The sequence below is a fragment of the Schizophyllum commune genome, assembly GCF_000143185.2.
Source record: "Schizophyllum commune H4-8 unplaced genomic scaffold SCHCOscaffold_1, whole genome shotgun sequence".
NCBI lineage: Eukaryota > Fungi > Basidiomycota > Agaricomycetes > Agaricales > Schizophyllaceae > Schizophyllum > Schizophyllum commune.
The window spans coordinates 3,723,413-3,746,690 of record NW_026089538.1 but is presented as its reverse complement, the minus strand read 5'-3'; the positions used below and the strand labels follow the sequence as shown (position 1 = coordinate 3,746,690).

The 23,278-nt window shown below is 59.1% G+C and overlaps 11 protein-coding genes across 11 annotated transcripts; 6 read left to right on the top strand and 5 right to left on the bottom strand.

Annotated features, from left to right (window-relative positions):
• Positions 1–67: 67 nt before the first annotated feature.
• Positions 68–3,290, top strand: SCHCODRAFT_02608316 (FAD-linked oxidoreductase). Its single transcript, XM_050344311.1, has 10 exons — positions 68–382; positions 435–1,069; positions 1,120–1,187; positions 1,243–1,297; positions 1,355–1,467; positions 1,666–1,769; positions 1,865–2,033; positions 2,092–2,422; positions 2,600–2,684; positions 2,773–3,290. Exons 1-10 carry the CDS (start codon positions 170–172, stop codon positions 2,833–2,835), a joined length of 1,836 nt encoding a protein of 611 aa, XP_050203143.1. The 5' UTR covers positions 68–169; the 3' UTR covers positions 2,836–3,290.
• Positions 3,291–4,130: 840 nt separating this feature from the next.
• On the bottom strand, positions 4,131–4,661 carry SCHCODRAFT_02608315 (uncharacterized protein). The gene is made up of 2 exons (XM_050344310.1): positions 4,511–4,661; positions 4,131–4,445 (listed from the first exon to the last, which is right to left on the bottom strand). The coding sequence occupies exons 1-2, from the start codon at positions 4,644–4,646 to the stop codon at positions 4,333–4,335; spliced, it is 249 nt and encodes an 82-aa protein (XP_050203142.1). The 5' UTR covers positions 4,647–4,661; the 3' UTR covers positions 4,131–4,332.
• On the bottom strand, positions 4,658–5,899 carry SCHCODRAFT_02608314 (uncharacterized protein). The gene is made up of 3 exons (XM_003035616.2): positions 5,386–5,899; positions 5,159–5,332; positions 4,658–5,070 (listed from the first exon to the last, which is right to left on the bottom strand). The coding sequence occupies exons 1-3, from the start codon at positions 5,692–5,694 to the stop codon at positions 4,978–4,980; spliced, it is 576 nt and encodes a 191-aa protein (XP_003035662.1). The 5' UTR covers positions 5,695–5,899; the 3' UTR covers positions 4,658–4,977.
• Positions 5,900–6,648: 749 nt separating this feature from the next.
• Positions 6,649–8,397, top strand: SCHCODRAFT_02662089 (uncharacterized protein; the record flags this gene model as incomplete). The annotated part of the gene is made up of 3 exons (XM_003034790.2): positions 6,649–7,209; positions 7,259–8,040; positions 8,094–8,397. The coding sequence occupies 3 exons, from the start codon at positions 6,649–6,651 to the stop codon at positions 8,395–8,397; spliced, it is 1,647 nt and encodes a 548-aa protein (XP_003034836.1).
• A 157-nt stretch (positions 8,398–8,554) lies between these two features.
• On the bottom strand, positions 8,555–10,317 carry SCHCODRAFT_02608307 (uncharacterized protein). The gene is made up of 4 exons (XM_050344309.1): positions 10,047–10,317; positions 9,833–9,995; positions 9,694–9,782; positions 8,555–9,643 (listed from the first exon to the last, which is right to left on the bottom strand). The coding sequence occupies exons 1-4, from the start codon at positions 10,063–10,065 to the stop codon at positions 8,838–8,840; spliced, it is 1,077 nt and encodes a 358-aa protein (XP_050203141.1). The 5' UTR covers positions 10,066–10,317; the 3' UTR covers positions 8,555–8,837.
• Positions 10,318–12,037: 1,720 nt separating this feature from the next.
• SCHCODRAFT_02662087 (uncharacterized protein) lies at positions 12,038–13,510 on the top strand (the record flags this gene model as incomplete). The annotated part of the gene is made up of 3 exons (XM_003034791.2): positions 12,038–12,077; positions 12,129–12,597; positions 12,658–13,510. The coding sequence occupies 3 exons, from the start codon at positions 12,038–12,040 to the stop codon at positions 13,508–13,510; spliced, it is 1,362 nt and encodes a 453-aa protein (XP_003034837.1).
• A 569-nt stretch (positions 13,511–14,079) lies between these two features.
• Positions 14,080–15,249, top strand: SCHCODRAFT_02608299 (uncharacterized protein). The gene has a single exon (XM_003034792.2). The coding sequence runs from the start codon at positions 14,399–14,401 to the stop codon at positions 14,774–14,776; it is 378 nt and encodes a 125-aa protein (XP_003034838.1). The 5' UTR covers positions 14,080–14,398; the 3' UTR covers positions 14,777–15,249.
• A 331-nt stretch (positions 15,250–15,580) lies between these two features.
• SCHCODRAFT_02608297 (uncharacterized protein) lies at positions 15,581–16,403 on the bottom strand. Its single transcript, XM_050344308.1, has one exon. It carries the CDS (start codon positions 16,391–16,393, stop codon positions 16,055–16,057), a length of 339 nt encoding a protein of 112 aa, XP_050203140.1. The 5' UTR covers positions 16,394–16,403; the 3' UTR covers positions 15,581–16,054.
• A 152-nt stretch (positions 16,404–16,555) lies between these two features.
• SCHCODRAFT_02563434 (beta-lactamase/transpeptidase-like protein) lies at positions 16,556–18,945 on the top strand. Its single transcript, XM_003034793.3, has 8 exons — positions 16,556–17,059; positions 17,107–17,240; positions 17,289–17,380; positions 17,422–17,649; positions 17,701–17,935; positions 17,984–18,326; positions 18,387–18,565; positions 18,614–18,945. Exons 1-7 carry the CDS (start codon positions 16,563–16,565, stop codon positions 18,559–18,561), a joined length of 1,704 nt encoding a protein of 567 aa, XP_003034839.1. The 5' UTR covers positions 16,556–16,562; the 3' UTR covers positions 18,562–18,565; positions 18,614–18,945.
• Positions 18,946–19,005: 60 nt separating this feature from the next.
• Positions 19,006–19,669, top strand: SCHCODRAFT_02695776 (uncharacterized protein; the record flags this gene model as incomplete). The annotated part of the gene is made up of 2 exons (XM_050346885.1): positions 19,006–19,548; positions 19,616–19,669. 2 exons carry the CDS (start codon positions 19,006–19,008, stop codon positions 19,667–19,669), a joined length of 597 nt encoding a protein of 198 aa, XP_050203139.1.
• A 137-nt stretch (positions 19,670–19,806) lies between these two features.
• SCHCODRAFT_02039777 (uncharacterized protein) lies at positions 19,807–21,374 on the bottom strand. Its single transcript, XM_050341585.1, has 2 exons — positions 21,010–21,374; positions 19,807–20,960 (listed from the first exon to the last, which is right to left on the bottom strand). The coding sequence occupies exons 1-2, from the start codon at positions 21,295–21,297 to the stop codon at positions 20,292–20,294; spliced, it is 957 nt and encodes a 318-aa protein (XP_050203138.1). The 5' UTR covers positions 21,298–21,374; the 3' UTR covers positions 19,807–20,291.
• Between the last annotated feature and the right edge of the window lie 1,904 nt (positions 21,375–23,278).

The window sequence follows — 23,278 nt, the reverse complement described above, 5'->3', positions numbered from 1 at the left end:
CTCGAGATCCTCCAGTCCCTGCTCCGGGGTTCTGATCCGGCAAGTGTCAGCTTGCTTTCGGCTCCGGAGCGTGGACTGGCTTGCGAGTCTAGGCACGCGCCCCGACTCCCGATAACACACCTGGATCGACCACTTAAGACCCGGCTCGCACTCGTCCGCCGCGACGACGATGGCCTCCCGGCTCTTTGCGCGCTCGTACGCACTCCGCCGCCCGCTCCTCGGCGCCGCGTTCGCCGCGGGCGCGCTCGGCGCGACGCACATCGTCCACGCGGACGCGCCGCCAGCCGCGGTCTCCCCGAGCGAGCCGCTCTCCGCGTACGTCCGCACCTACATCGTCTACTCGCTCTGCAGCGTCCCCTTCGTCGTCGATGCCAGCCCCAAGGTGCGCACCCACACCCTCCTCCCCGCGCTCGCCCCTGATTCACCCCACCCAGCTCCTCTCCTGGCTCACCGCCGTCCCCGGCGTACGCACCGTCACCGAGGCCGCCGTACGCGCCACCTTCTTCAACCAGTTCGTCGGCGGCGACACCGCAGAGGCCTGCGTGCCCCTCCTCCGCCGCCTCCGCGCGCGCAACATGGGCGCCCTCTTCGCCTACTCCGTCGAGGTCGACGAGGGTACCGCCATGGGCGCCGGCCACGACCCCGCCAACTCGCCCCACGCTCGCATCGTGAACGAGATGGTGCACTCCATTGACGTCGCCGCCGACTTTGAGGACGAGCTCGCCCCGCCGGGAACACCTCCCACCGCGCGCAAGACCTGGGTCGCTGTCAAGCTTACCGCGCTGCTCCCCGACGCACACGCGCTCTGGAACCTGTCCGCGCACATCCTCGAGGCGCGCAAGGGGTACCGGGATCCCCCGGGGCGTCCTCGGCTCGCCGATGTCGAGTTTCCCGGCGCGCCGCACGACAACGACCTCGACGTCGTGCTGAAGTCGAAGGGGGAGAGCATACCAGCGCCATTGACGCAAGCCGATGCGGCGGCGCTGGCGCAGCTCTACTCGGACCTCTGCAGGATATGCACGCGGGCAAGGGAGCGCGGGGTCAGGATCATCATCGACGCCGAGTACAGGTGCGTGTACATCGATATCTGACTTGCCACCCTACTAATCCGCCCCTCAGCTGGTACCAACCTGCCATCGACGCCCTCACCCATGCCCTCAGCCGGAAGTTCAACGTCTTGGAAGATGGTACGTCTCGGGTTCACATCGCGCAATCCCCGAATAACAACTCCCTCTTCCCCAGACCCCACCAAGGTCCAGCCTCTCGTATACGGCACATACCAGGCATACTTGAGACGGTAAGCATTTTCGCAAGTAGTCATCGACCCTCCATTGATCTGAACACCTGCCTTCAGCACCCCTGCGCACATCGCCCGCGCCGCTGCCGACGCCCATGCTGGCGGCTACTCCCTCGGTGTCAAGCTCGTCCGTGGCGCGTACCACCCTCACGAAGTCGGCGCTTGGAAGGGTGAGTCCGATTCTGATTCTTCCATCATTGTTACCGTATCTGTGGTGGCACCTCGGGTGGGAACATTTGGGGCACCTTGCGTGGAAACATTTGTGGCACCCGTCGCAACGAGGATTTCCCTTCAATCGCTTTCGCGCTTACTCGTCCCTGTGTTCCTGCTTCGATAGTTTTAACCGTGTTCTGATTACCACCATCCAGCCGCCCACGACGCGATCAGCAACGCCCAGAACCCGGAAGCCAACCCCGTTGCCCGCATGACGCTCGTCCCCGCCGCCGAGCACCCGCCCGTGTGGAGTACGAAGGTGAGTGTTCTCCTGACTGCTGTGCTCTGTACTCTCTGTCGACATGATGTTCTCTGTACCCTGTCAACATAATGAGCTCACTCATCGATCTGTAGCCCGAAACCGACGCCTGCTACGACCGCTGCGTGTCCATGCTCGTCGACCTGGTCGCCGACGATGTCAAGACCGCCACCTCTGCCTCTTCACCTATCTCTTCCTCCATCGCGGCCCCAGTAGCAGGCGTCAAGCGCAAGTGGTACAGCCTGGGATGGGGGAAGGGTGACGGTACGCAGAGTAAATTTAAGCCATCACGCCCTAGCTCAACGTCAGATTGTGCTAGCAGCTTCACCGCCGACCTCTTCTGCCGACCTGCCTGCCACCGACCTGACGCCCCCGAAATCAGTTGCACCAACTTCCCCCCAACCGCGCATCGGCGTCCTCTTCGGCACGCACAACTGGGCGAGCTGCGCGGGGATCCTGAGCGCGCTGGAGGAGAGGGGGCTCGGGAAGCGGGAGACGGTTCCGAGGGGGCAGGGAGAAAGTGCAGATGGTCCGTTAGTTCTGGATAGGGAGGTCACCGGCCGTGTCACGATCGGCCAGCTCTACGGCATGAGCGACGACCTGACGGAGAGCGTCGCGGCGCGCGTGCGGAGCGGGGAGCCGTTTGTGATCAAGTGCGTACGATTCCTCCGCTCGATTCCATATCCAAATCGTTGTCTTCTACCGACCATCGTGCTCACCCACCCCCTTGCTAACACCCCCCTTGCTAACCACCCCCCTTGCTAATCCACCCCCCTTGCTAATCCACCCCCCTTGCTAATCCACCCCCCCTTCTAACCCACCCCCTCCAGATACGTACCCTACGGCGCCCTCAGCGAAGTCCTGCCCTACCTTGGCCGCCGCGCGATCGAGAACAAGAGCATGTTGTTCGGGCAGGTGAGTTGTATATCCCTTGAGCCGTCTTCGTTGTCACGACAGTGATGTGGAGCTGCATGGAGAACGAACGCTGAGCGCTATCTCTCAGGGCGGCGCCGCGCACGAGCGCGAGCGGGCATGGGCTGAGATCCGGAAGCGGGTCTTTGGCTAATCAGGACGCCTCGCTCTCGGATGATAGGGCGCGAGTGGATGCCAGCGTCAATGGATAGGCACGTCGAAATTTGGAGAAGAGTGAGAGTGGATGCCAACGAGGCGGAATGCTGGGGAAAGCTCGGACGAGATAGCGCGTCTAGTGCGCTTGACCACCACGACATTCGGCCGATGTCGATAAAGACCCACACGAAGGAAGGTGGGGATGAGGGTAGCGGGCCGGGAGGACCATGGAAGAGTGGTGGGACTTGGACGAGAGATTGCGGAAGACGAATGGAAGATGGGTGGCGACGGATGGAGACGGCGACAACGCCCCGCCCATTAACGAATGCAGCGATGACCGGTGATGCACTGACGGACCCTGGGGACTATGTGTTGTATACGCACTGTAGAATGTTGTTGTAGCAATGCATATTGTTGTACACAGATTTGCTGTCGAGTGAGGGGATGAGCGTGGGAGCGCGTGTCGAAGTCCAACTACTCGAGTACATTAGCGCGTGACCGTGGCAACTAAGACGGCCATTATGGAGCACCATCTGGACAAAAAATAGCCGCGGTGCCGCAGCCGCGTTTGCAGAAGCGCGTTTGCTTGTATTTGAGTTCTGAGCGTCGGGGCATGGATGTTAGATGCGTCCGCATATGCTCTAGGTATAAAATCGGCGGACAAAGGTAGGAAGTCAGCGTAAAGGGCGTTCTAAGCTGTTCGGCATATGCCGGAGAGGCTCCGGACTTCGCTCCGAAGCCCCGCGCGCGTTCCCCGATTTCCCACTGACCTTCATCGCCGCCGGGACAATACGAACATGTCCAAAATACTTCTACACCCTCACATAGATTGTAAAACATCATCATCTGCCTCCCGTTGAGATTGCTTAAAAGCCACAAGGCCCAACAATTCGCAAACTATACTGGGGGTAACACCTACCTTGGTTCGAAAATGTCTCCTCCAGGCTTCGAGAGACGGCACAGAGTTCATTTTGTTGGGCGAGAACCGGATGGACTCTATGGAGTCGAAGCAGAAGTCAAGTCCACCGTGGCGGCCCTTGCTCGGCAAGTGCCGAACGTCTTCGGCAGGATTGTTCTTGCCGTTCACGGGCACGACAACGCTGTTCTGCCTTTGTGGGGGCCACAACATATGAGAAAGTACCCTAGGTATGCTTTCCGGCGCTCAGAACTTAGATATAAGCAAACGCGCTATTTGAAACGCGGCTGCGGCACCGCGGCTATTTTTTGTACGGATGGTGCTCCATAGGCCATTGCCGGAAGGTGCAATACCACGTTTGTTTGTTCACTACGATTCTGTTCTTGACGCTCATGGCCTCAATGTTCTGCAAATACATGGTCGAATTATTCTTATTCGTGTATGGCATTATCTTCTGCTTCTCGATAACAGTCACGATTGAACCTGCCCTCCTCCAAACCTGCTTTCTGGACATGCTGGTCTCCCCCTCTCGTTGTCCTCGACGCGCTTCGCCTTTGCCTCCACCTCCTGACCTCAGCCTCAGCAGCACGGCCGACGGGCCTCTAGACCCGCCGTCTCTTTACCGTCCCCACTGCATACAACGCAGCCGGTTGGAATGCAGCACTGATAATCTCTAGGGCCGGGACAATACCCTGCGGGAAGAAGAAAAAGCAGAATCAGCGAGTGTCCGTGCTGGCGCCTTCGAACGCACACTGACCTGGCTTTGAGTAGTACATCGGTCCCTTACAGGCGGATGTGTACTTGCATGTGCCCTGATTGCTATAGCACGACTGACCGAGTACTGCCGGGCTTGCGAGGGCCAATGCGGCGATGATCGCGCGAACGGCGTGCATTATGGGCGATGGGTCCTTTCAACACTCTCTCTCGAATCGTCGTCCTTATATATGTACAGGTAAGGATCCTCGATGTATCTCCTCCGCCACTGAACTTTGTTGTCGGATGACCTCCAGGTTTATGAGGAATGTATGCCCGCTCCACGTATCAAACACGTCTGTCCGTCTACCTCAGGCTCCGCCCTGAGCAGTATCATCTCTTCTGGCAGGTCTACCTTGGCGAGAGCGGTCCTCGCGCAGGGCATGCATGACTCGACTTGATACAGGTTTCTTGCTATATCCACTTCATCCAAGGCTCTACAGCTTGTCCTATGTCGCGCTAGCGCTGTCATCAATAAGGCCGCATACCCGCCCTGTGCCCTATCCACCCCGCGCTTGTGTATGCCTGACTCGGGGCCGAATCCCAGAAGTTGAAGCCCGGTTTCTAATGAGCATGCGAGTCGTTTAGCTCACGTACATCTTTGGCATCTGACCCAGCGTCGACACGGGGAATGTCTCGGGAGATCGCTCACCATGATATCCAGCCAGCGCGCTTCGGAGGCCAGCAGGGCAAGGATGAGGAAAGCAAGCTCGGCTGGAGGTATGTCGCGCTCGAGGGCGAGTCGAGCTGGCTTGCTCCTCTGGAAGGTATGCTTCTCAGCCGTGCGGAGATGCGCGACGACGGTGTCTGTCAGCAAGTCTGTGACCTGCATGGTGAACAGTTAAAAGGGTGCGCATCCGTCGCGGTACATCCACTCACAGTCCACGCCCGATCCCTGCACTTCAGTTCATACTGCGCGTTGCCCCACTGCCAAAGCCTGCCGGACCTCTGCCTCCCATCGACGACCATCTTCTTATCCAATTCATTGAATGGCAGGGTCTGGCCGGCGATGTCGAAATACTTCTCGCTCCAGTTGATGGACGCGTCGAACGCGCCGCTCAGCGTGGTCACGCCGCGCGCAGAGCCCTTGCCGCCGGTGGTCTCGACTGTGTATTCAGAGAAGTCGCTGCCTTCGGGTACGATGCTACTGTTGAGGATGTCGAGGCTGCTGAAGGTGAAGGTGCGCATTGTAAGAGGTTAGGTTCAGGTCGGGAGTGGTGTCTTGACCGCGTCGCGGCCTTATGAATGATGTTGGACAGCCTCGCGCGGAGGATTCCCGTCGGCGTAGCTATACCTGAGTGACAGTTGAGACTTGGGCGTGAGTCAGTTGGGGTCAATGGTGTAGAACTTGACGTAGCCGGAGGAGGTAGAACGGCCTACTGCCCGATATCCATGGAGGTTGCGTGGATATCGGCTCAGATAATTAGATGACCAAAGCACCCGGAAAGGGGAAGCACCTGTCTAAATACTTACCAGTTCCATTCTCGCAGCCTACGGGGTCAACGGTATACATCCCAGATTGAATCACGAAAAGCCCATGATCGTGCGGGGTTCGGATCACGATTACTATATATGCCATGTGTCGACAACGTGATCAGGATCAGTCCGTGAGGCTTCCTTTGTTTTGACTTCCACTATCTCTTTGCGCCTGCAGCCAGATTTCATCCTGTTCATCTCTATCTCGGTGCCGATGACCATCCTTACAAGGAGGTGACTCATGACTCTCCCAAGGTCGAACTCGCGCATGCGTTTTCAACGTTGCCACAATCGATGCAATGTCCCATAGGCAATCGCCGTTCCGTGGCTGGCCTCGATGACTCCGCGGCGATTCTACCGGCACGATCCGCAACTCTTATACGGTGGCCACCACTGCCACTCATTTATGAACACTGACCATGCAGTAGCGGTGCACACGCGTATGTCGCCTGGCGAACAATGGGGCCAATAACTGCGGATATGTATCTGTTAGGCGCCGATCATGGCCATGGTCACAAAGCTTATAAGAGCGCTTGCTCGGGTATAGAGGCCCCTGCCTTTACCCAATTGCCCTCTCTCCAGCTCCCCTCGACTCTGCTCGACGAAGCGTGACTCCGTAATCGGCGTGCACCTCAGTCGTCACTTCGCATCTCACTGCAATCCGCCATGTCTGCTATTCAAGTCCTCGCCGTCGATGCTCGTGCCGATGACGGCCGTGGCAATCAAGTGTCTGTCGCAGGCGACAGTGTGGCTACAAAGGGCCGGCCAGTCGAATGCACGACCGTCCTCAATCTGATAGGCGCCGCGCATTCCGGAGCCAATGAACCGCCCAAGGAGACTGATCTAACGACACATTCTTCTGGCGTGGATGCTGACGCCGCTGTTAAGGTCGACTCGTGCGCTCCAACGAAACACGCGGTAGCGCCTCCTGCACACAATGGAGAGCCTGAGATCGTCGTCGGCACCCCAACACGAGAGCAGATTGAACGCACACCAACCGGAAGCGCAGGATCATCTGACGATGAGACCTCCGCCAGCGACAGTGACAGCGAGCAACACGGCACGGAGCGGGCCATCACCCCAGCCACATCTGTCGAGGAAGAGCCTGGACTGCTCGACAGTGTTGTCCCGGTCTGCGACATCGTCCCTCTTCTACAGGACACGGGCGAGTCGATGCCTCGGGACAAGCTCTTCGCCATGGTCGACGAGCTTGAGCATTACGAATGGGTATGTCTCGCCGTCTTCAGTTGATCCATTGTTGACCAAGGTTACGCAGGCTAGCGACTCGCTCTTCCACCCCAGTCGCCTTCCGCCCACGCACCCACTTCTGCCCTTCGACTCCGCTGCATCACACCCCAACCTCGAAGCGCCCCTTCGCGCCTTTCCGACCACGCTCGTCGTCCACGATCCATCGAACGTTCTCCCTGCAAGTCGGCATGAGATCGTCGATAGCTGGACATCCAAATACGACTGGGTCGACGAAGACGATGTCCTTCATGTCTATCGCCTGCACATCGGTGATGCTGGAAAGGCATCCGCTGAAGAGCGCGTGGCGCACTTGTACCTCGCAAAGGACAAGAAGCACGGTACGGGACATCATTCCTTCGTATACCAGGCTGAGCTCGACGTCGCACGCACGCTGCTGCCCGGCTATCGCCCTGAGTCCAGCACTCCCTCTATCGTGACCGATGCCCAGCAAGAGACTCTCGCCGCTACCTTGCCCCTTCGGGACCCCGAATTTGCGGGCGTCCCCGGCCTCGAGCCGCCCATCGCGCGCGTCTGCGTCGCCGCGAAGCTTTCCATCCGCGGCGACGAGCATCTTGCGCACGAGGCTCTCATGTACACGCGTTTTCCGCCCGAGCTGGCGCAGCATCGCAAGGGGACCACGCACCTCAAGGAGCTCGACTACGAGATGCCCCTCGGTGCTGTCATCCCGCAGTTCTTTGGGTACTATGTATCGGTGGAGAAGCCCAAGGGTGGTAAGTATCTGAGTCCGATTATGCTCGTGGAGTCGTGCGGAACGCCTGTCTGGGGGAGGAGCTTGAACAGGCTCGAAAAGTGCGTTGTCCGTTTTTCGTTCCGCGTAATTGAACGTGCTGACACTGACTCAGGCAGACTACCGCCAGCCTCTTCCTGCGCATGCACGAAGTCGGTTTCGTGCAGAACTCCGAGTTCCCCCGCAACGTTCTCATGCAAGCAGGTCCGCTCAACGTCCCACCCGCCCAGCGCCACCGCTCTACCCCAAGCTTCAGGCTCATCGACTTCGGGCGCACCGTCGACAAGGCCGAGTTCGACAGGGCCAAAAGAGGCGACACGAAGGGCACGCGCCCATTCATAACGTCTGTGAATGAGAGTGTCAGCTTCTACTCCCTTCGTGAGGCGGCCTGGCGATGGGTGAAGTGTACGTTTATGTAGATTCTACAAGCCTTGTATTGTACCGATAGTTTGAGCACTAATTGTATCCCCATCGCACTGTAATAGCTATACCACTGACCGTCCCATGCCACAATCTCGGCCTTTTGTCTCGACTCGAACTTCAACACTGGCAGTACTCCTTCACAAGGAGTCATGACCCATGGATCTCTTTTGATCTCTTCATTGACTCGGAAACCATTACTTAGGGATACAATACAGGTCGTGAGAGACCAGATAAGTGCCACCCGAAGGCGAATAAAGACTAGTGCTACAATGCGCCGAGATAGTCCAGATCATACACGGCGGTGTCTGGTAGGATAGGATGTGATAGCACTGTCCAGGGGCCACCGTAGGCTAGCTACGGGGCGCGGCGTGTGATTCGTAGACGGCGTGACGCGGAAGCGTAACAGACATGCAAAAAGCCCTCTCTCAAAGAGGTCTCAGATAGCCTGGTTGCTGGACTTGAAGTGCGGCGGTACGCGCAGGTCCGCAGGGAACGGCTCGTACGTGCGCGGGTCCGGACCAGGCGACGGCGCGCGGGAGTACACAGAGCGGGAGTAGCGCGAGGGCGAGGAGTACGCCTGGCTGTCGCGCTCGGCGCCCGTCGGCTCGGGCCCAAGGGACGACGCGGTGCTCGACGGGCGCGTGCCCGGGGAGCAGAAGCTCGACGTCGTCTGGATGGATCCCTTGCGCGGCGGGCTGAGCGTGCGGCCCTGCGTCGGGAAGCCGATGATGCGCGGCGCGGACGCCGGGACGGGGCTCGCGTAGCGCGGGAGCGTCTCCTCGGGGCGCGAGAGCAGGAAGCCCTTGAGCCCCGCCTTCTTCTCGCCCTGGCGGCCGAACCCGAACCCGGCCTTCTCGCCGAACTCCATCTTCTTCTCCTCCTTCTCCGGCGCGACCGCGGTCGAGCCCGTGAACATGCTCTTCACGTACGAGGGGGACGCCATGGTGAAGGGCGGGCGCGGGTCCTTGGGGTCGGCGAAGGGGTCCGGCTCCTGGTTGCGGTAGGCGCGGATGGAGCGCTGGTGCTTGCCGGAGGCGCGGAAGATGAGGCCGAGGATCATGTTCAGGCAGGAGACGGAGAAGAGGAAGAAGGCGGCGACGAGCGTGAAGTCGTCGACGTGGTGGCTGAGGATCTGCGCGCCGATGAAGCACTGGAAGATGCCGAGCGCGCCGGTGCCAAAGTTGGAGCCAAGGACGGGGAAGTAGGTGTCGAAGAAGGTCATGGGCCAGCTGAGCTCGGACACTGCAAGGACCTGTCAGTGGCGGGGTGAGAAAGAAGGGAGGTTCACGCACTCATGAGGACAACACTCTGGAAGAGGATCAGGAGGGAAGAGACGACAGCCCAGAAGACACCAGCGGCCTGGTTAGGCACAGTGCTATTCCTGTGGCATCGTCAGTACAGTGGCCAGGGTCAATCACAGTGGCTACGCACTCGATGTAGTCGCAATCCACCTGCTCGTCCTCCTTTGTCCGGTGGGCCATGTAGTAGTTGACCGCCTTGACATTGTTCACGATCGTGATGATGCAGCTGATGAATACGAGCAGCAGCGAGATGATGCTGAGCGCGCGGACGACGTTCAGGCCGTAGAAGATGTCTGCAGTGGCCAATTAGCCTGAACCCTCCCCGATCGCGTCGCAAAACTCACAAGAACGGAAGGCAGACATGTCTGTAAGTAGCGTCTAGCAGTGGAGGGAGTCGTCTAGAGGGAGGGGAAGTGTCGTGATAACAGGGTCGTAAGGGTCAGAGCTGGTGCCGGCACCGTCGTGAGTGAAGAGAAGGGCGAGAAAAAAAGACAGTCGTGTGGTGGCGGGAAGCAAGGAAGAAGGCCTGTCCTCAATTACGCTCCGTCGGCTTTTGTACGAACACGCGCCCACACAGACACGTAACGGGGGACCCGGCGTCGCCGCCATTTGCGCATTGTCCACCCAAAAGAGAACAATAAGACCCGGCAATCAATGCCGCAAACGCCGTGACCATTGTGACGCTGTGACACAATGGAATGGTTCGCGCACGTGTTCTTGCCCTCTTTGGTCGCCTCTTCCTTTTGCGGCGACAAGGGCAACCATGTTTGGGCTTTGCCAACCTTGCTTCCGCCTGAACACGATGCAAAACTTCACGGAAGGCTGTTGCGAGGGACGGGCGTATGTGCCTCGAGGGTATACACGTGTCCGACAGAAGAACAGCACATACCCCCAGTCCATTTGCAGCGGCAAGCCTCTCCGTTCTACCTGTTTTCTGGCGTGTTCCGGGTTTCTGCCGTCTTGAAGCGACACGCTCTCCGCTCTCCGATCCTCTGTCGTACGCCTCGGGATCCTGTAGGTCATCCCATCGATATTAGGGCCCTTTCGAGGCAGCCTCGCCGTGCCGTCTTTGCCCCAACGTTACTAGGGCTGCAACTCAGTTGACCCTTACGACTGGCTTTCTGCCTATTGGACAGGATCTTTTTGCTTTACAAGCCCATTCCTCCTTCCGGCTTAAGTATTGGTATCAAAATCCTGTGCAGGTGAGCGCCTTGTCGCTATCATAGAGAACAATTTCTGTCTGATGAATGTCAGCACTCGAGTGGCACTTGTCTCTGGCCTTCGAACAGGAACGTAACACAGGTATTGCTTTGGTGGCTCGCACAGTTCGCTGCTCTTCTACACTCGCGCTGAATCCGCCCAGTGACGGCCGTAGTTTGTTCCCGACCATCTATCGTGATCACCATTGACTACACTTCCTCGGGGTCAATACCCGCCTCGCAAAGCGCCAAGTCTGCCGCTTCCACCCTCCTCGGCCCGCTGACCCCTCTACATTCAGAGCGAGTCGCCTCGGTCTTGAAAATGCGGCTGCGGCATGTGGAACAATCGAAATTCCGGATGGACGCCGCTCTCTTCCTCACACCCATACGGGAGTAAGAGGCCATGGATGGACAGCCCTAGACGGCTCGTCAGAATGCCCTCAATGACCGTAGCGCGGCGTATGACAGTGGTGGCAAGGCGGTGTCCGAGTCGGACATGCAGCGCAGCTAGCGTAGGCTGCGGAAGCCGGTAGTGCGCTGGAGGGGTGCTCCTGCTGTCGAAGAGATATTTTTCGATCAGAGCTTTTGCTCTATACCTCTTTCCTACTTCCCTCTAAATTTTGCCTACCTTCCTGAAGCCATCCTCCCGGAAGCAAAAGAACATTTGCCTCCCTCGCAAGTTGCCGGCAGCGCGGAAGTTGAACTGCCCGATCACCTGACCGGGACGTAAATTGAGTAGCCCCTGTCTTGATACGCGCCTCGGGTCTGCCTCGTTTTCTTTGTTGATCCTTGCCCCCGCTTCACCTCAATTAGACCCCAGGCCGCCCACTCGCACGCTATCGGGCTCTGGGCGCCGCTCGCTGTGTTTTGTCCTCCTTCTCTTGTTTAGTTCTGTCATTTCTAGAGCTTTCTGCTTCCGCCTCACTCTTCGGAAGTCCGCGCTCTCGTTTACACCACGCACCCGACCATAGCAGTCTTGCACGAGTCGGACGATGTCAAAGTGCACGGGCACGCCGACGGCGACGAAGACGACGCAGGTGACGACGGAGACGGCGTCGGTGGGCTATTCGACCACGGTGATAGACGGCGACGATGTGGTGACCACGATCGTGTCGACGTCGTGTAAACTCGGGAACATGATGTGCGATACGACGACGGAGACATCGACGTTGAAAGGTGTGTGTAGCCAAGTACTCTTTGCTGCCCAGAAGTTGAGCGCTCGCGTAGGCGATGGCGCGACCACATCCATCCCGTTCACGTCCATGGTCACAACCACGGCGGATGTGACGACTACGCTGTACGATGGAGAGTGCTCGACCGACGATGGCGATAGCAAGACCACGGATGGGGACTCGTCCAAGCCCACTACGACTGACCAGTCGACGACCAAGGAGCAGAGCACGATCGTCACCACCGAGCGCATCACCACCACCTCCTACTCGACCCCACCCCCCACCACTATGACCACCCAGTCCTCATCCACACAAGAAGATGGCGCGGTGACCGTCATCGAGGTCACTGTCACGTCCACGGGCTCCGCCAGTCCGGTCGTCTTTGAGACCGAGGCGGCGCAGACGCGCGCGGTGGACGCGGCAGGCGGCACGAAGGCACCTGCGAACCTCGGTGCGATCATCGGCGGTACAGTGGGCGGTGTCGCGTTCGTCGCCATCGTCGCCTTCCTCGCTTGGTGGTGGATGTACGTATAGCCCCCTCCCCCCAACTCCGAAGCGCGATCTAACAACCCCTCCTCGTCCAGAAAACGCCGCACGCGCTACGAGGACCTCTTCTACGAGAAGACCGAGCAGGAGATCATCTCCAAGGGCGCCGCGAAGGCCGTCTCCGAGTACGAGCGCTCCCTCAACAGCAGCGTCGAGCCGAAGGCGTATCAGTACGGGCTGGTGGGGCAGACGAGCGCACCCGGCGGCTACCCGCCCATGGCCGCGGACCCCTTCGCCCGCCCGGCGACGCCGAGCAGCGCGCACGGGCACCACAGGCCGATGTCGATGTCCGGGCAGCAGCTCGCACCCGGACCGTACGGCTCGCGCCCGGGCACGCCGCGCTCGCCTGGCTACAATATGCCACCGCCTGGCAACATGTCCCCCTCTGGCCATATGTCCCCTGCAGGCAACATGCCCCCTCGAGGCCACTCGCCCTCTGGCAGCTTTTCGATGCCGCCGCCGATGATGATGCAGCCGCCGCCCAGCCCTGGTCTCGTACCCGCCGGCTACGGCTCGCACCCGAGCACGCCGCGCTCCGCGAACTTCAACATGTCCGCCTCCGGCCACTCGCCCACCCCGAGTCTGTCGCAGCCCCCGATGAACGCGCCGCCGAGCCCGTGGAGCGCGTCGCATCCGCCGCCGCAAGGCTACTTCCCGCCTCAGCAGCAGCATCAAGCGCAGGGCGGCTACGCGCCTCAGCAGCAGGGCAACTACGCACCGCAGGCGCAGGCCAACTACCCGGCCCAGCCTCAGGGCAACCTCGCACCTCAGGTGCAGGCGTTCACGCCCGGGCACCGCGCGAGCGAGAGCAGCTCGATCCATCTGCCCGACGAGCACCTGCCCCCGCTGCACGTCGCCAATGGCGGGAGTGAGTCGCAGCCGCGGGCGTAATGCTCGGCGAAGTGCGGCTTGCGCTCGAGGTCCCGCAACCCTAGGCTTAAGAGCACAACCCCAGGCGCGAGAGTGCACGTCCCCGCGCTTCACGAGCTCGAAGCCTCACGCCCCACGGACATGTCAACACACAAGCGTCGATAAACGGACGGTTTGTTACTGCTAGGATCTGCATATAGGTTCGCCGGCCCGGTGTACGATACGATACGACACGGACAACCCACATTAGTCACTCAGACGCCTCCCAATACGCTCATCCAGATTCTCCCCATCATGCTCCTCTACATCCCCTCGCCATCCTTTACCGCCTCCCGTCACTTCCTCCTCAACACTCCCCGCTACCTACTCATACCCCTCATCACCGTTCTCAAAACCCCCACCACACACCCACTTGCCACGCTGACTCCTCACCCATCTTTCTGGATCGTATTCACCCCACCACCACAAGCTATACTAATCGCATGCATTCACTTCGTTCGTTCTGCACGATATACTACCCTATCTATTCCTGTTAGTTATAGCAATTACTGACCCGGCCCTTCACGTCTGCAATTCACTGTTACCGAACGTGAGTTTGGCAGTAGTTCCAAGGGCCATAATAATTTGCAAGGCGAGTATCTACTACATGATAGAGGCCAGTACAGTAGCCATGTCACCAATCTACAGCCAAAACGCAAGGCCGCGAAGGACCTGAAAAGGTTCCAAAGATTTACCCGTCTTAGAGAGGAGGAAGCACGACTCGCGTCGCGCGCCACCTCAATTGACGATCTGTCCACCCATCGCATGCCACCACCAGCACAGACGACATCCCTCAGGATTGCGAAATATGCGCCCGAACTCGGTACCAACATATGCGCAACCCATCACCGGGTTCAGAAGGGCTAAGTGATGACACCGACAGGCCCGAAGCTGGCAGGTCTCGCCGGGCGCTGGGGAGGCCGCCTACCCGACGACCGCGCCAACGCCGGCAGTGGCGACCCGCCCGCCACGCAGCGCCGCTGGGTCGTCCTATTAAAACTCAAAAACCGGCACGCTTCGCGAATGCATACACGAGGCAGCTTGCAATGCCTGGCGGTCGCCCGTGCGGTGGGTGGCCCCTCAAGGGCCACAGTGGGGGGTGGGGTGTATGCATTCGTGCCTTTAGGACCAGCCTGGCGCGTCGTGGCGATCGGTTGGACGAGATGGTCGGACGGGCGAGGGGAGTGTAAGGGTCGCCGGCCCCTCGTGCGGCGGGCGAGGGAGAGCATGGGTGCATCCGCTCGGTGAGGTCGATGGCGACCCCACTTACTAGGACGCGGTCACGCTCGCCACAACACGCGCCACGAACGCCGCGTGGCGATCGCCGCCTCCGCGATCCGCCACAATGTGGGCGGACCGCGACGAAGGCAGCACGCCAACGGCTGAGAACAGATGAGCGACGCGTCCTTGGCCACCGTCGACCTCGGGGGGAAGGTCGAGCGGCAGCGTCGTCGACGCCGCGCACCTGCGCTCCGATCGCCCCGCCGATCACCAACGCCGGTGGCCGCCCGAGATCCCTCAAGGCTGCTTGTGGCAACAGAGTCACCGCACGCAGACTATCACTGAGATCCTGAGGGCTAGCGACGCCAGCAACCGGACTGACGCTACAGATCTCACCGCCACCAACGAGGCCATCGACCCGACGACCCCGACAGCGACGGCGACCTGCCCGCCACAAACACCGTGCTCGCCCTGCTCTCAGCCAGAGATCGCGCGTAGCCACAGGCCGTCGCGATCCCCAGCTTGCGAGAGGGCAGGCACGATGCTCATGGGTGGGGGTCAGTTGGTTCAGGACGAGAGACGACAGGGTGGGAACGAACAGACCTCCGCCGTTATAAGCTGCCCCTCGGATCTGCGGGCCGGACTCCGGGAATCGGACCGTTGTTGATTTACTGCCTCTTTCGGCCATCCTCTTTTGTCTCCTGCCAACATGCAACCTGCATGGGCCTGCTTTCTCGACTTTACTGAGCCTTCCGCGACGACAATCTCTGTACCGTGAACTCTTTTTCCCCTCTAGCTACGCTCCTCTGATCTGATAAGGAGTGCGGCGTCCGGCCTGAAGGCGCGTGTTCGCAACGTGTCTACTCTATTCTGCGCGGGATTCTCGAAGCCGGGCTTGATGTCGATCTCTCACGACGCGGTGGAAGCACTGAAGCTCGTTCAGCAAGTATATAACTTGTCCTGCGCTCACGCTCCTCAGCTCCAGCGCTGGATTCGACGTGGTCATGTACTGCAAGAGGATAGGTCAAAAGACAGCCACATTACCAGAAGAAACACCATACCGACTATGACTAGTTGTGCAACTAGGTATCACTAGCTCTTGCGTGTGTCAAGGCCTCGCAGGTGGAGCGGCGTGACTTACGAGGCTGCTACGAGGTCTGCGAAGCGCAGGTGGTACTCCCTTCAACTGCCTTCTGTTATGTGTGGCTACCTGCCAGTGATGTATCGATGATCTCTTCGGACACGAACCGACCTCTATACAGACGCGGGATCGACGCCTTCGTGCTGTAGTCCGTGCGAGACCGCTCAATAAGTCCAGAGCTTCCTCGTACAGGATACAAGCACGTACGCGGGATTCACTGCCATTGAATCCATCTCCTGCTTCAATCGGCGTTTGCGTGGGAGATGCACGATGACGGAGGTTGTCGGTGGTCTAGTGTGGCGCTGATAGCTAAGCGTCGGTCTGCTGACCCTGCGCTGCTCATACTCCTCGTCTTGCTCACGCGGAGTTATTTCTCGGTCGCGCGGGTGTCTGCCTTGACTGCGCGGGCGTCTGTCTCGCTCGTGGGATTCTGACAACAGTAGCAATTGACGATATCCTGACTTGCAGCGCATAGATTCGTGAATTTGCGGGACCAACAGCATAGCACCTGGATTGTAGTGATGATAATATTCAGAACTCCGAACAAAGAACATGCGAGCACATCTACATGTTGAACTTTGCCACGTTCTACCATCACATGGCGTGCCTGCGCGCCTATCAGGCGCCTACGCTATCGTCGGCATCCGCAGCCGTCTTTGAACCTTCGCCACCATGGCTGAGAAGGTGTGCCAACCGCAAGGCTTTGCAAAGCTACCGGAACCACCGCGCTCGTTCAATCGAGCTTTCGTCGCCTCTTTCCTGGTATTCTGTGCCGCTCTTATTCCGGCATTCTGGACAGGGATCCTTCGCCTCGACACCCCTTATCGCAGCCGTTTTACGGGCCCTTCGTGCAAGGTTCCGCTCCCGAACCTTCTCGCGTACGATCCCCCAACCGGGAATGAAGCGCTTCTGCAGGAGGCTTCCCTCCTTCTGGACGGCTACTTCACCCATCGCGCCGCCTACCCAGACATCGATAGCCTTGCGGTCGCTGTAGTGACCCCATCTGGCACTGTCTTTGAGCGCGCGTACGGCACTCTGCGCGCCAATGAGTCCGAGCCGGACAAGTATGGCGCGGTAGACAGCGACTCCATCTACCGCATCGCGAGCATCACGAAGATGTTCACCGTACTCGAGACGCTCATACTGAGGGAGCGAGGCGCTCTGAACTGGTATGCGTAGTTAACAGCTTGTTGAACGCGAGTACTGATGCTCGCAGGGACGACCCAGTAACCAAGTTCCTGCCCAACTTCACCTATCCGAGCGCATCGTGGCCAGAGCACCTGGCAGGCGCTGCATCTGCTCAGTCAAAGGACAAGATAACGCTGCGTCAACTTGCTTCCCATTTGTCAGGTAAGCTGCTTCACTGTACTCTATACTTCTTTTCCGACAATCCGTTAGGCCTCGGGCGCGACTACCCTGTCCAGGACGTACATGATTGGCCCATCAACAAGCCCGGAGGGACCACGATCCGCCAGCGCCCTCGCGAAGAGGTATTCAAAGCCATCGCCGAGCTTCTCTCATCGTCCCACAGTACGAGTATCCGGTCTACTCGAACGTGGGAATGGACGTGCTGGGTATCGCAAATGTCGAGGCAAACAAGCTAGCGTCAGACTCCCCTGACGATGAACCTCAGTCACACAAGGACCTCATCAAGAGGGATATCTTCGAGCCGCTCGGTCTCAACAGCAGCTTCTACGTCGTCCCCGACGAGGAGTTGGAGGCTCACAAAGCCGTGCCTAGGAAAGACGCTGAGTGGGCTGTGAGTTCATGATGCGAACAGACCTTCGTACACTGCCTCACCGTCGTGCAGGACTTTGTATTCGGTGACACGGACGACCCCGCTGGAGGCCAGTTCAGCTCCTTGCGCGATCTCACGACGCTCCTGAAGACTTTCTTGTCGCCCACTGTCGAAGGCGGCCTCGTCTCGCCCACCGTCGTACGCGAATGGCTACGCCCCCTCCACGCATGGCGCGACGGCATGAACGAGGTCGGCGCCCCCTGGGAAATCCGCAAGCTCTCGAACGAGCTGCGCTTATATTCGAAGGGTACGTCACTTGCCCCTCTCTACTCCTCCCCACTGACCCCTTCCTCAGGCGGCAACCTCCCCGGCTACCATTCCCAATTCGCCCTCATCCCTGAGCAGGCCTTCGGCGTCATCGTCCTCGTCACCGGCGAGTACGCGGACACGGTCTCCCTCACCGACGCCGCCGTCTCGCGCTTCGCGCCAGCGTTCGCCGCGCTGCAGGTTGAAGCGGTGGCGAAAGCATATGCAGGCGTGTTTCACGGCGAGCGCGCGCTGGCGGTGGTGTCGGTACAGCACGAGATGCTGTTTGTGGACACGTTGGTGGTGCGGGGCGTTGACGTGCTGGCGGCGGCAGGAGCTGGCGCTGGTCGACCTGTCGCGCTCTGGAGTACGGGCCGGAAGGATGAGTTCAGGTGTGTGTAGTGATTTGGGGCAAACAGCGCTGGAAGTGTCTGATCGTCCCCTTCACCCAGGTTGGGCATCGGTCGGGCAGAGCTGAACGATGTTCCCATATCTGGCTGCGAGCCTTACTGGGTCAGCTTAGACCTATACGGGTACCAAAGCCGTGGGGCTCCCCTTGATCTGCTATACTTCGAAGACGGGAAACTGGTGTATCCAGCTGCAGGGGTGACCCTCGAACGTCTGTAGCTCTGTAAGTTCTCTCGACGAGCTAAAAGTCTCTGAACTAACGTGCTTCCAGAACCCAGGGATATACAACGGATTTTTTGACGATTGACCGATATCTGGGACCAGCGTTTGGTCTCGTGCAGCATAAGGTGTCGTGCGTGCACGACGAGGTGAAAATTATGGGATGGACATTCGACAAGCGGTCTGCGCCGCACACATATCGAAGTTCCCTCGTGAAGAACTGCGGCTGCGAGCCGCGGAGATCATCCTGGGTCTTGCCCCATCGCATACTTGATGCTAGTGGTTTTCGCTGATAGGGCGACGACTGACTCATGCTCGTGATACACTTCGTGGGACTGTACTACGCCTCGTGACAGCAGTGAAGAAATTCGGTGCAAGCTGTGCACTGCTAGTGTATAAAGCGGGAGACGATGATGCAGGGGGTCCTCTCCACCCCTCACCATCATGCGCACGCTCACCTTTACCAACCGCGATGTCCTGAATACTACCCTCGTTCCCAACGACGAGGGCGAGCATCCGTACGCCATTGAGACGGTGCGGTCTAGGAGCGGCGAGAAGATCACAATTGTGAGCGGCACCTCGCCCGCCGCGTCAATATACTGGAACGAGCACTACTTCGTTATGGGCAGCGAGTCGCTGCCTGTTAAGAGCCTGGAGCATGATGTATGGGTGAAAGGAAGATACACAAGCGCGCGAGCTTGGCGGTGGAGTAAATTCGAGTATGAAGTGGATTATGCGGAAGGAGGGTGGACGGTGGGTTACATGGTCAACTCTGTTCGTGTGCTTCGTGCTGAGGCAGCCCAGGTCAAAGACGTCCTGTCCTCGCACCCAGACACTACAGTCGCGTACTTGCGCTCTGCGCGTACGCATCTTTTGCACAAGACCGAGCCTGCACAATTGATAGTCAAGCCTGACGTTTCGTCGGAAGGGTTCGCGTTCTTGTTATTGGCGCTCATTTACTCAGAGTGGCGCCGGCTGGAGGTGCTGGTGAGTGTTGTTCGAGCGGCTCATACGTTCATACTTGCCTCTATCCGTATGCTCAAGGCCTGCGCAGGGCGACAACAGAAGGGGTCTGCTAGCGGTGGCGCCGGCCGGCGCGTTTTGCTGAGTGAGACCTATTTACCAGACCGTAAATGTACACCAGCACCGTGCAGGACATAGCTCTAATACCGTCCTGGGCTAACAGCTATACCAATGAGACGAACATACCTCACACCGCTCGTGGAGGATCTGAATGCGACACCGCAGGCCGACGCGACACGAAAGACAGTTGCATTGGAAAGTGAGCTATATCGACACGGAAGCTATGAGATGAGTTGTACATGATCGGTGCCTGCGCGTCCGAGTCGCCCGAAGAGCTTGAAAGGCCAGATATGGCCTAAGGACATGGAGCAAGTTCGTGCCCTGTCAGCTTGTCGTCGACCATCAGGTCAAGCAGGCCCATCGTCCTTGACCTGCGTGCGCGACCACGTATGAGGTAGAGTGTGTCGTCGTGAGTCGGGAGGATGCAATGAGCATCCGTCCCTCGAGGCGGCTTGCCAGCTAGCTATGGAGCTGGCTGAGGCCGTGACCTCGATGATAGCATTGGCATGGAGCGGAGAGTCACCCTCCGTCCGTCAAGCAGCATCTGCTGATGCACCGCTCGCGTGTCCAGAGAGACAGGCGAAGCGCAGCAAAGTCAGAGCAACGCCCTACAATTGACGGATTCGGAGGTCGGTGCGCGCGCGGCGCTAGAACACTGTAACGCCAGACTGCGTGCCCGTGTACTGCGACTTCACGTCGTCCAGGTCTGCCCCGTCGTCCTGGCTCTTGTAGTCGTACTGCGAGAGGCTGCCGAGGTCGGACGTGCCCGTAACGGACGACGAGCCAAAGGAGCCGCGCCGGCGGAGGCGGTCGCTCTGCGAGTACGCCATGCTCGGGTTGCCGATGCTGCTGCCGACGACGCTGCTGCCGTCCGTAGTGCTGGGGCCAGCGTCCTGAGAGATTATGGAGGAGGCGTAGCTGTAGTTGCTGCGCTTCGCGCCGTTGGCACCGCGAACGGCACCGAAGGGACCGGCAGCGGTGAAGGAGGGGAGACCAGAAGAGTACGTTGCCTGCGAGCGCAAGGACTGGATATCGGAAGGGATGTACCCAAGGGCGTCGTGGCTTCTGTAGAAGCTCGTATCGAAGCGACTGGGCGTGCCCGAGCGATTGGGAGTTGCACCGACGGCGGTAGCAGGAGCGCCACTGAGGTAGTCCCTCGCCGTGGTCTCATGACGACGGAATTGGTCCATCGAGCTCGCCAGCGTGCGCCTCGGCTTGCTGAACTGTATCATGCTGGGCTGCAAGTTGCTCAACGGGCCTTCGACGAGACAGTCCTTCTCCTTGTAGTGCGTTAGAAGGTAGTGCCACAAGGGGTGCTGTGTGACTGTCAGCAAGATGTTTGTATGTCAGACGGACCAGGCTTACCTTGCTCAAAACCTTCGGGTTGCCCAAGATGACCACACCGTACTTCGCACGGGTGAGCGCCACGTTGAGACGGCGCGGATCGTTCAAGAAACCGATGCCCTGGTGCTCGTTGCTGCGCACGCAGCTCAGGATAATGTAGTCCTTCTCGCGACCCTGGAAGGCGTCGACGCTGGCAACCTCAATCTCCTTATACAGATCCTTCTTCAGCGAGCCATTGAACTGCATGTAGTTGACAATGTACGAGCGCTGGCCTTCGTATGGAGTGACGACACCGATCTGGTTCGGCATGACGCCCGACTTGAAGAACTTGGTGACGATCTTCTCGACGTTCGACGCCTCAGTCCTGAACAGTCGTCAGCACGCACACTTGACTACCTCGCAGTTCCACACACCTGTTCAAGAACGACGTCCCACTGCTCGAGATCTCCTCCTGACCCAAATTCTGGTAGAAGAACATGGGCGTATCCGGCACCGGCCATGGGAAGTCCACATTCTTTCTCAGCCGCTCCGGCGCCGTCACACCATTCTGCAGCGTCCCCTCGTAGAACATATTCGACGGGAACTCCGAGAGGCAGGGGTGCATGCGGTACTGCACCTGCAGCCGGATGGGCCGGTTGCCAAGGATAACAAGACGCTCAAAAAGGGATTGGGTGAGGCCGGCGCGAGCGGCTTTCTTGTTCATGATGACGGGACCAAGCTGCTGGTGATCGCCGACGAGGACGACCTGCTTACAGCCGAGGACGAGGGGGATCATACATTCTGCGCGAAGATGTCAGCATATATGCGCGTGTTGGGCAAATAACAACTTACCAGGCTCAGCGGCTTGCGTCGCCTCATCAATGAGCACGGTCCTGAACTTGAGCTTGCTCAAACGCGGGTCGCCCGCACCCACACAAGTGCAGCAGATCACATCCGCCTTGCTCAGAATCTCCTTCTCGCACTGCTTGATAAGCGTCTTGTACTTCCGCTCATCGTTGCTGCTCAGCTCGCCCTGTTCGTTCTTCAGCATGATGAGCTTCTGCAGCTCCACGTGCGTCGAGCTGTTCTCCACTTGGCGATGCAGCGTCAGGAAAGACACGCTCGAGTCGAGGGCTTCGCGCGACTTGGCCGTCAGGCGCACGACCTTGAGTCCAGTCATGTGGATCTTCTCAGTGAGCTGGTCGACAGCGACGTTGGATGGGGCGCAAACAAGAACTTGGCCTGGGTTCATTTTGGCCAGGTGGTAGACGATGGAGGCCGACGTGACGGTCTTGCCCGTGCCAGGTGGGCCTTGGATGAGGGAGAGGGGCTTTTGTAGGACGTTCTTGACCGCATACATTTGGGAATGGTTGAGTTCAGGGAGACCAGGAGCAGAGAAGCGCTTGGGCATAGATGTGCGGAGGCTCTGCGGCTCAAGCTCGTGACCGAGAAGCTTGTGGTACTGCGAGAAGTTAGTAGTGTCTTGCGAAGAGTTGGCAGAACATCACGCACGATATAGCCGCTGACACTCTTCTCCTCCACTGCAAACGTCTTCATGGCGAGTTGCATACGATCGAAGCTGGTCGACTTCCAGACGAAATCAGCAGCGAAGTTGTGAGTGCAGTCCGTAGGTACGCCCTCAGTCCGGCGAAGCTCGAGGCCAATCTCGTCGGATACGTCTGGAAGGAGGTCAGCGAGGGGAGTGGATGTATGCTATAGGTAACGCACTGTTGGGGATCTTGATGACATGTCCGACACCCTCCCACGGCTTGTGCAACTCGCCACAGTACCTGAGCCGCAGCTCGTCGCCGACAGCGAGACGAACTTCGCCACTCTCGAGCTTTGGGAGACAGAACCACGCCACGCGCTTCTGGTTGAGACCGATGTCCCAACGAACAGCAATGTCCGTCTGGGTCTGACTCTCCTTGAGGCGCTTGTCATAGTCGGCCTCGATCTTGACGAGGGGGCCGAAGATGTTTTGGTACTGGTACGCATCCTCGTAGCGCAGGATGACCGGCTGCGGCTCGTCGTCAACACCGGGCTTCTCGAGGTCCTCGAGTGTGGCATTGGCATTCTCACGCCACAGGTCTTCAAGCCTGTTGATCTGCTGGAAGGAGATCTGGCGGGAGCGAAGCTGCTCGGTCTCGCTCGGCGGCTTGACCAGCCAGGACAGGAAGGACCGATCATCAATGAGCGGCGCCCACAGTGCCGCATTCCACGATATCTCCTTCGAGATCGCCGCACACGGTTGCCTAAAGACACGTCAGAATCTGTCATGTACCGCACTCGGCTCGATCACGCACCGGCAGAG

Bases quoted from the DNA above. Each gene is read 5' to 3' on its own strand.
- SCHCODRAFT_02608299 (XM_003034792.2), top strand. From the start codon at position 14,399: ATGACACCGACAGGCCCGAAGCTGGCAGGTCTCGCCGGGCGCTGGGGA.
- SCHCODRAFT_02608297 (XM_050344308.1), bottom strand. From the start codon at position 16,393: ATGCTGTTGGTCCCGCAAATTCACGAATCTATGCGCTGCAAGTCAGGA.
- SCHCODRAFT_02608307 (XM_050344309.1), bottom strand. The intron at 9,783-9,832 runs GTGCGTAGCCAC...ACGATGCCACAG, and splicing joins GTGGATTGCGACTACATCGA to GAATAGCACTGTGCCTAACC. The intron at 9,644-9,693 runs GTGCGTGAACCT...AGGTCCTTGCAG, and splicing joins CCAGAGTGTTGTCCTCATGA to TGTCCGAGCTCAGCTGGCCC.
- SCHCODRAFT_02563434 (XM_003034793.3), top strand. From the start codon at position 16,563: ATGGCTGAGAAGGTGTGCCAACCGCAAGGCTTTGCAAAGCTACCGGAA. The intron at 17,060-17,106 runs GTATGCGTAGTT...TGATGCTCGCAG, and splicing joins GAGCGAGGCGCTCTGAACTG to GGACGACCCAGTAACCAAGT. The intron at 18,327-18,386 runs GTGTGTGTAGTG...CCCTTCACCCAG, and splicing joins GGCCGGAAGGATGAGTTCAG to GTTGGGCATCGGTCGGGCAG.
- SCHCODRAFT_02608315 (XM_050344310.1), bottom strand. From the start codon at position 4,646: ATGCACGCCGTTCGCGCGATCATCGCCGCATTGGCCCTCGCAAGCCCG. The intron at 4,446-4,510 runs GTCAGTGTGCGT...TTCTTCCCGCAG, and splicing joins GATGTACTACTCAAAGCCAG to GGTATTGTCCCGGCCCTAGA.
- SCHCODRAFT_02608314 (XM_003035616.2), bottom strand. From the start codon at position 5,694: ATGCGCACCTTCACCTTCAGCAGCCTCGACATCCTCAACAGTAGCATC. The intron at 5,333-5,385 runs GTGAGTGGATGT...TTCACCATGCAG, and splicing joins GCAGGGATCGGGCGTGGACT to GTCACAGACTTGCTGACAGA. The intron at 5,071-5,158 runs GTGAGCGATCTC...CATGCTCATTAG, and splicing joins CGCGCTGGCTGGATATCATG to AAACCGGGCTTCAACTTCTG.
- SCHCODRAFT_02039777 (XM_050341585.1), bottom strand. From the start codon at position 21,297: ATGCCGAACCAGATCGGTGTCGTCACTCCATACGAAGGCCAGCGCTCG. The intron at 20,961-21,009 runs GTAAGCCTGGTC...ACAGTCACACAG, and splicing joins ACCCGAAGGTTTTGAGCAAG to CACCCCTTGTGGCACTACCT.
- SCHCODRAFT_02608316 (XM_050344311.1), top strand. From the start codon at position 170: ATGGCCTCCCGGCTCTTTGCGCGCTCGTACGCACTCCGCCGCCCGCTC. The intron at 1,070-1,119 runs GTGCGTGTACAT...TCCGCCCCTCAG, and splicing joins ATCATCGACGCCGAGTACAG to CTGGTACCAACCTGCCATCG. The intron at 1,770-1,864 runs GTGAGTGTTCTC...ATCGATCTGTAG, and splicing joins CGCCCGTGTGGAGTACGAAG to CCCGAAACCGACGCCTGCTA.